Below are 9,382 nucleotides of genomic sequence, written 5' to 3' on the forward strand. Positions count from 1 at the left end.
TCAGAATCCTTTTAGTCTAGTCAGGTCTGTGTACCTACTACCCCTTACACAGTATCTCTTTAGGTTCCCCTTCCTGTAGAATAGGACAGGTTAGATTGTACAATATTATTGTTGCCCGAAAAAAAAATTTGGTAAGAGGTGAGTAACTTGTGCACCTTGCCTTACTTTTTTCATTCATTGTTGCCTTTGTGTGCCAATATGTGGTCAGTAGTGCAAATTGGGTTTTTTCCGTAAACGAGTTTTTGAATAAGCACGAGGCCAGCCCATTCTAAATTTGATTTTTTTTTTTTGTCTAAATTTGGGTTACCGAAGGTCACATAAAAGGACCATTCTTGGTTCACATAATAAATCAGGCTTTGGACCGAGTTGGAGCCACTCAAGCTCAATGTGCTTTGAAAGCCTTCTCACTTAATTTCCTATTGGTACAAAAGAACCTAGAAATTTTTTAAAAGCAATCAAATATACCATTTCATCCTAAAGACAAAATACACGTAATTGGACTTGATATATAGAAAAAGCTATCAAAATTGACGAAAATTTAAGTACTCTTACAACAGGAGCATTATATGTGAATTAAAGTATCATATGACAAAGCTAAAGTTACAGAGCAAGTTGTAAGCACATACGAATTGCAATGTAATGAATAAAGACATAATGAAATAGTTGGAGCCAACCTAAAACCAATTGACATTCTTAATTTCAGTTAATGCATTGAACATGAACAAGCAAATTGTATATCAAATTCAAAGACGTGCCTTTTTTGAATAATGGCTCTCTAACTCTATGACTTGAAAAAAATGTGCAAGAGATCCAACTAATTTTTGTACCTTCTAAGAGTAATAAGGTAAAAAGCAAAACCAAAAAAGATAAAAGTAGACAAGGCAAAACTTCACAAAATATTATTAACTCATGATTTTGCTATTTCAAGTTTGTCCAGTAGCTTGTATGAATCAAAATTTTCGAGTAGGTGCCCTAAGCAGTACCAAAATATTGCACCATATAAGTCATTGGTTGTTTTGAACCCTCCCTCTGTACAATGTTCCTAGTTTGCCTTTCTCTACAACAGTTGCATAGAAACTTGCCATGTCGAAATCAGAGAAAAGAAAAGAAAGTTGTTCTTTCCACCTTGCTGAAAAATTTACCAACCATGAATGAACAAATCCGGCAAGCCACCTACATTCGATCACAGGCGACCTAATAACAAAAATCGCCAGAAGCAGCCTGTTGAATTCCAACAAAATATCAGGCATCATTTTGCTAGCCTGCTTGGGATATCAATCAACCAAGACCACGTTATTAGGCCAACCGTTGTTCGTGTTTGCTTTCGCCATGCCAAATATAATCATCAATTGTGAATTACCCTTGTTTTTGCATCCTAAAGATACTTTGCCATCCAGTGCCAATAAGAGCAAGTGTAATCTTTTATACACTGACAGCGTATAATCTCTGTTACACCAACCCGTATAGGTTTGTGCCAGCCATGTGTACAAATGGCATCCAAGCCTGAGACCCGATCGTGATGTAAATAGTGCACTGTCAGTGTAGGACAGAGTCCAAATATTGTAACGCCCACAAAAACTCAAGTGCATGAACACCAAGGTATAGAGTCATTCTTTTGCAACTGTTGACATGGCTTTGGCCAAACATCATAACTATAACCTGAAACAAATTCACAGCTCCATGCCATTGATGGAGCTAAGCCAACTATACTTATATTTTTCATGCAAATGCCCTCAACAGGAGAACCCTCAATGCCCTCTAATAAAGGAGCCTTTTTAGTATCCAAACTCACCACATTACTCACAACGATGCCTTTAACCTGTGGAAGAGCTTTAGGATCCCATCCTTTATCAGGATGGTCATTGGCACCTCTACTAAATCTCAAGGGTATTTTCACTCTTTCCATTTTAATGTTATTTATGGTGATATTTTCGATATATCCCCCTCTTCCCTTATCAGTCTTAATCCGAATACCTGCTGCAGAATCTCGGACATGCAAATCCTCCACAATAACATTTGAAATTCCACCAGACATTTCACTTCCAATTCCAACCCCAGAACATGTTGGAGTTGTACCTGAAACTCTTCTAATGATGATGTTCGAGCTTGGACGAGCCATGGTGATGCCATATTGGTCCCAACCGCTCTTGACTGCAACAAGGTCATCTCCACTCTCAATGTAACAATCCTCAATGCACACATTCATGCTTGAATCTGCATTAGAAAATGCAAAGGCAAGTCTCTTTAGAGTTCCACATTAAAATAGATAATCCATTAATATCTAGAAGCTTCAACTTATAAAGCCATAGCTCTAAGTGATTAAACCAAATGCATCAAAATTTTACATTCTCTAGATAGGTAAGTGCAATCGAATAGACCGACTTTGCCTAAGAAGTGATTAGAATGGTTAAGCTGTTCAAAAACCCTCATAGACTGCATGGCATGACCTAGTGATCAGGGGAAACCAGGTAAACTAAATGTCTTGGCTTTTTGTTCATGCCTTTATGAGTCATTAGGCTAAAATGTGCTTATAATTATGAGGGTTGACTGACTCTACACAGTTGAGAAAGTTGGTCTTGTTTGGTTTTTTCTTTTTTGTGGTTGCTTTTGGTAGGTGTTTTCGTAAAATTTATGTACCACACTACTATGTAGTGTTTGACAATGTTTTCAGAAAATATATGTGCCATACTAATATGTAGTGTTTTGACAAAAAAAAATTACTCTAGCATCTTTATAGTTAAAAGGATGGTTGAAAAATGTGTTTTTAACTTTTTCAAATACATGTTCTTAGGAAACAGGTTCAAACAAACAGATCCAATATCTGGAAATTAAACACACTTTATCAAAACAGGTATAAGCCCATGGGAGGGGAACAAAATTGGGATGGCCACTGAATAAGGAAATAAAATTTGTACCTGGGTCTATTCCGTCTGTGTTTGGGGCTTTGAGTGGAGCTAATATTGTCATGTTTTTTATTAATACATTACTGCAAGAAATACAAAACAGCAACTGAAAGTGTGAGGATTTGATTTTTGTGCTACATAAGATGATGACAGACAAGAAAGTTGGTTATTTAGGTATGTGGACCAAATTGAAGCTACTGATTTGATCAATTGTATATGATGACAGAAGCATGAATTTGTCATGCAATAATCAAGACAATAAGATTTGTACTATTCTGGCTATAGGTTATTATCTTATAGATCTGCATCTTTTTCTTGACAAATAGTTTATGCTCTTTCTTCTTTTACAAAGTTACAAAGAAAAAAAAAGGTTAAGGGCTGAAATATAACAACAAACTGCACCTGCAATAAACTGGATGGATGGTCCAAAATGGAGCATTTCGAAAAGTGAGGTTGGAAATTAGAATATTGTGAGAGTTAATGAGCTCAACAAGGTGGCCCCTGGTATGTTCCAAAGTCCTATTCCACCAAAGATCCCACCACATCTTCCCTTGCCCATCAATTGTACCATTCTGACCTACAAAGTGGTGGACATGATTGAAAAGAGAAAAAGATTTCATCAGTTGTGACAAAAGAAAGGTGGAAAAAAGGGTAATCAGTTAAAGTACTAGCAAAGAAAACAATTTGAGCAGTTGTCAGATGTCACCATCAGATCAGGAATGCTTAAACAGGATAGTCACTAAATCTGGAAAGTCTACACCTAAATGAAAACCACTCGTCTTTGGTTGGTGGTCACCACCAATGCATTAAGACTTGATGGAATGGGTGGCAAGGGTTCAAACCTTGCCTTCTATCAATTTGTCACAATTAAATGTGGCTTTGCTTAAAAATTCAGATGAGTGCGTAGTGCATCCGTTTGATCTGGTGATAGTTCAGTCCCCTCCGAATTATCCTAGAACCTCTTCAGGCCCTCCTCTTCCCATAGTGTAGGATGCTATTGTATCGAAAAAAAAAAAAATTACACCTAAATGAAGCTTAGATGACAGAAATTCATGAGCACAGTCTTCAAAAATTGTACCGATTTTCCTTGGATTTCATAGGAATTCGGCTTACCCAGTGTAAGTTTACCGGAGGGATAGTTTGGAAACCTCTCTTGAGTTTTTTTTGCTAATATCACTTATCACCTCTAAAGTTTTAGGAGTATCGTTTTCTTTCCCTGTCTCTAAGATGGGACTACTAATTACTGTCACAGTTTATGAGTTGACAAAAATATCCTCACTGCCTTATTAATTTTTTGGCAAAAAATATGGAAGAGAAAATCTAAAATTGTGAAAGTAAAATGGTTATTTCAACAAATCTTTTGGCACTTAAACCATCCACTTATTGAGCCCTCCTACGCCAATCATATATTAAATTATCCTTGCTATTCTAATAACTATTTAAGCAAAAAAAAATTCAAAATCAATCAAACAATTTCTATTCTAAAAAATGTCTGTTCTAGAAAAACATCTCTCCTCCACTTTTTTAATTACGCCAACCTTACAGTAATTTCTCTCATTATTCTAACAATTATCTAGGCAAAAAATTGAGAAAAAAAAAGGACAAAAAATTCACTATTCTAATAATTTGAAATGAAAGGGTAATTTGAAACGAAATTGCCAGAAATATTTGGATGGTAGTGGAATTAGATTACATGTTGTAGAATATAATGAGTCATTATAATTGTAGAAAAAATGTGAAAGAAGTTTAGAGAGGCCATCATGACCCCAATTTTCATGTTACTACGAAGTTACCCTTATAAAAATACTAGAATTTCCATAAATAATATCTTATAAAGGAATCAAGAACTGCACATCTTTTCTCTAGAAGGTTGGCAATATATAAAAGACGCCCTTGATTTCTGAGCACTAATCAATATTCTCTATGGTGGCACTACCTATGGACCACAAGCAAATATTACCACCTCCAAAACCATTTGGCTTTTTCTTCTAAAATGTACAAAATTAGACTCAAATCAAGCTTATCATATTGGAGGAAAAAGATTCTCTTAATCAGTAGCCAAACAGCCAAAGAAACCAAAAAAAAAAAAAAAAAAAGAACATAATAAATAAATCCCATCAATTAAAATTTAAAAAAGAAAAGAAAGAAAGAAACAGAACCAGCCTAGACAAGTCTTTGCCCGTGAAAGATGGAAGTTGAGGATGCTGAAATTGTCAGTTCACATGCAGAAGCAGCAGAATGCTTCAGTCACATGAAGCAGTTTCTTAAATGTACATATGATCAGCAGTAAATTGTGGTACAGGTTAGAAACATCTTCTTCTATCTCAAATTCAAAACCCTGTTTTTCTTTCTTCTGATCCCACATAAAATTGAAATTGACATTTCTAGTATTTCTTCTGTTCAAATATTGTCCTCCTCAAAACGTGTTAAGGTTTCACATGCTCCCTTCTTAAACTTCAATTAGTTGGTATGATTAGGCCTCTTTAGTCAACACTCTTTCTTTACCTGCTCCTTACTATCAACATCTACATTGCGTGTCCCTCACATTTTTAGACACAATTCAGAAAGTAAATGATTTCTTTTGCGGTCAACACCGGCATTAAGTAAGCCCTTAATTTTTGTGATGTGATAAACGTGAATATTAGCGTTCATGATGCACGCAAGATAATATTTACAAATTTCTTTTCTCAAATTATACTATCCAAACGGATCCCATATCATTACAAAACTCAATAATCAAACAGTAGTGAAAGAAACCAACTCCCTCTATAGGAGTTGGTCACCACATTAATTGTGGAGTGGGAGGTCAAGGGTTCAAACCTTGCCTTCCATCAATGTGCCTCAATAGAAGATTTGTTTTAAATTCATACGGGTGTGTGGTGCACCCGTCTGGTCTGATGGTGGTTCAGTCCCCGTCAGGTTCTCCCGACTCAGTTGGACCTTCCCATAGAGTAGATTCCCCCCTCCCCCACCCCCTAGGAGTAGAAGTAGTTTAGACAAGTACCGTTACGACAAAAAAAAAAAAAAAAAAAAGGTAGTGAAAGAAGGGCCCAAATAAAAAAAATATTAGTGTTGAACAAGATTCTTTGTTTTAATTATTTTGAAACCAGTTGTCAACAGCGGATCAAGCTGGTTGAAGGGCACATAAAACAAGTATTGACTATTCCAATTTAATAAAGCAATTAAAAAAAAAGATTTTGATTTTGTCCCTTGATTAAAATAAGTAGTGGCATCTTGATTAGAGTGGTTACCTGTAATGACAACATTTGTTAGGTCGTTGCCATGGATGAGGCTTATGTGCCTTCCTCCAAGCCTTTCTCTTCCTCTTCCATAAGAAGGCAGTGGCTCAATAATAGGCCAGTCCTCTGGATCCTATTGTAAAAAAGAAGAGAAATTACATAATTAATTGATAAATTAATCTCTTATATAAGCCCCAGTTTACTAATAAACAGATGTCATTCTTCCAAAACAAAAAAAAAAAAAAAAAGAAGTTATTGTCCAAAGAATAGGAAAAATATTAGTAACAAACTACTTAAGTAGTCGTGTGCTATCTATGTCTCCAACCGGAACAAAACAAAACCAAGATTATTTATTTGGAAAATAATAGGAAATTTTTATTTTAAATAGATAACAAGAAAGTGTTGAATGCTATGTGATCTTTTCAGCATTTCTCAATCAGCAGATTAGACAAGAGAGCAACAATCCAACTCCAACTACAAGAAACCCCATCAAACCCCTGCCACAAGAAATTGATTAAATAATTTTACTAATTCTACAACTTTGTCAAATTAGTATCCACAATCCATATTTCAAATTTCTCAAAAATTAATGAACAATTAGTCTAAAAAACCTTAAACAGAAATGAAAAGCCAATAAATTAACCAAGCATTAAATTTTTACCTCTGATCCCAAAATTACTGCACCTTCTTCAAGAAATAACGTTAAATTACTGGTGAGATTAAAATTCCCCTCTGGGGACATTCAACTGGGCCCCACCTCTGTCTTTGAAACTTTCCATATACGCCATAGCCGCCCTAAACGCCGCCGTATTTGACGTTGTTCCATCGCCAACTCCACCAAACTCCAAAATGGATTTCACCACCTTTCTCGGCGGCACCTCCGTGAAGAACCCAGAACAACTCTTCGGGCCCCCAAAGCCCGAGCCCGAGTTTTCGATTGTCGCCGGAAATAATGGTGGGATCGGAAAAACTGATTTGTTGGTGATCTGAAGGGTGAAAAGGGTCAAAACTGCGAAGATAAGCAATAGAATTGCCCATGAAGGCCTTGTAAAACTGGCCTTTATTGTATTGAAAATTGAGTTTTGATCACCTTCTGATATCATCTCTGTTAATATCTACTTCTGGAATTTCTATACGTTGCATGAAAAATCATGCACAAACGCACGAACATGTGTGGAAAGAGGTGGGGAGATTTCTGAAAGGTGAAAATTGAAAAAATATAATGGTTTTTTTTTTCTGGATAGTTGTTCTTGATATAGATAGCAGATATGGTGCCGATCAGAAGTTCTGAAGCAACATAGATAGCAGATATGGTGTGTGTGTGTGCGCGCGCGCGCGCGCGCGGGGTTTTGAGGTGTGTCTGTGCGATTATGTGTGTGAGTTTTCCTTCTTGCTTTCATGAACAGAGAGGAATAGATGTCATTTTTTTTAGTAGTTATGTATAGAAATCAGAACGGTGGAAGAAAGACAGGGCAACCTAGACTTCATACTGTAGTGCAATTATTCAAATACTTGTCATAAAAATAGAGGATAACATTTCTATTCACGTTTCTATTTGTATATATACTATTATCGTTAAATATAAAATTATTAATTAAAATTTATTTTTTAAATTTTATATTTGCATCATACATCCAATCGTGTCAAAATATACAATATTAGTGTATATAAAATTAATTAAAAATAAAAATTGAGATATAGTTTCTTCCATTATGTAGCCTTTAAAAGGTGTCACTATTTCAGTATTTTGGCAGAAGGATAAATATTTTTGGCCAAACTGTATGGATTCAGAGGTAGATGCCTAGATGTTAAATTTATAGCTTGGATGATTTCGTGTTTTTTTAGTGTGCTTATTATGTGTTCTTAGGGTGTAGAGGAAAAAAATTTACTCGTATGCATATTTGTTCTCTACTTTCTTTCTTTTTTTGCCAAAATTTCTCAAAGTTTAAATACGATTTGGTAGAAGAGATTTTAATTCAGATTTTAATTTCTCAAAGATAAAAATTCAGATTTTTTAATTCATCATTTGGTAGAAGAGATTTAAAAATTTAAAATTCGGGAATTTCAAATACAATCAAAATACATGTCATTACATTTGGCGTATTCACATGTTGTCTTTCTCTCTAATAGGCTCGTGTGTTGTGTACAGATCAGTGATTTGCCAAGTCAAATCGGTTGGCTGGTTCAACTGGTTGAATTGTAAAATCCGGTATAGCACCTTTCTAGTTCTATATTAAACTCGGAAAACTGCATCAATCAAACCCAATCAAATTTTGGTTAACCGGAAAAAACCAATAAAAATCAAATGATTGAACCGATTGCCGCTAATTGTTTTCTTTTTTTTTTTGTTCAATATTATCCTAGTTATATAACTAGAAGCTAATCTGATTCATCAACCAGTTTGAGTTTTAAAACATTAGTATAAAATAAAAAGATTTGATGTCTAAAGCGGCTGCTATTTGACCGGAACGGTTTAACCGTAGATTAGAAGCTCATCTGGTTCATCGACTTGTCCGCGTTCAAAACAATATTGTAATAGAGAGAGATTTGACCTGTCCGAAGAACAAATTACAAAAAGAAAAAGAGAGGGCATACCTTTGAATTTGATAGCCCATTTGTATTATGCTCATTTGATTTGAAAGCCACGGGAATAGAATGTGTGCATGACAGAAATCAATAACATTGGGCACCATTGGTTGGATCCTCCACCGAAAAGAGAAACATATATATGTGGCGCCGTTGAAATAAGATGCTTCTAATGTTTGAAAAGGAAAGTAATATGAAATCTCCACATCTAACCTTTTAACTTTCGAGTTTTTGAGTTCCTTTCCCATTCTTTTTGGTTATTTATAAATTTTCTTTATCCTATCATGATAGTTAGCCAAATAATCTACTTCAAATTGGATATACGCATTTTATATCTTATTTTCACGCGTGTAGATTCAAAATTCTTTCTTGAATCCAAATTTACTAGGTCATGTTTTCTATGCTATGCTCTTGGATAAGTTAGAAAATATAAAAGGTGCATGTGTAGAAAGAGATATTAGTCATTAGATGATTTTACGAGTTTAAATTATTAAATGATGTAATAAGAATTTATTGGATTACAATTATGGGTATGATACCCCAAAGAAATGGTAGAATTTTTCTATGTTTTAAACATTATCACCTATCTCTGAATTGAGTAAACTTCAGGGGAAAATGTAAATATTTCACTTAGAACTAAACGTGGGACCACAT

At 34.9% G+C, this 9,382-nt stretch overlaps 1 protein-coding gene across 1 annotated transcript; it reads right to left on the reverse strand.

Annotated features, from left to right (window-relative positions):
• Positions 1-873: 873 nt before the first annotated feature.
• Positions 874-7,654, reverse strand: LOC113701506 (probable polygalacturonase). Its single transcript, XM_027222210.2, is given in 6 exon segments — positions 874-2,214; positions 2,916-2,986; positions 3,306-3,480; positions 6,155-6,275; positions 6,804-6,876; positions 6,878-7,654. Coding segments are annotated over 6 exon segments (1,443 nt in total). The 5' UTR covers positions 7,246-7,654; the 3' UTR covers positions 874-1,579.
• Positions 7,655-9,382: the final 1,728 nt, after the last annotated feature.

Source organism: Coffea arabica, chromosome 7e (genome assembly GCF_036785885.1).
Source record: "Coffea arabica cultivar ET-39 chromosome 7e, Coffea Arabica ET-39 HiFi, whole genome shotgun sequence".
NCBI lineage: Eukaryota > Viridiplantae > Streptophyta > Magnoliopsida > Gentianales > Rubiaceae > Coffea > Coffea arabica.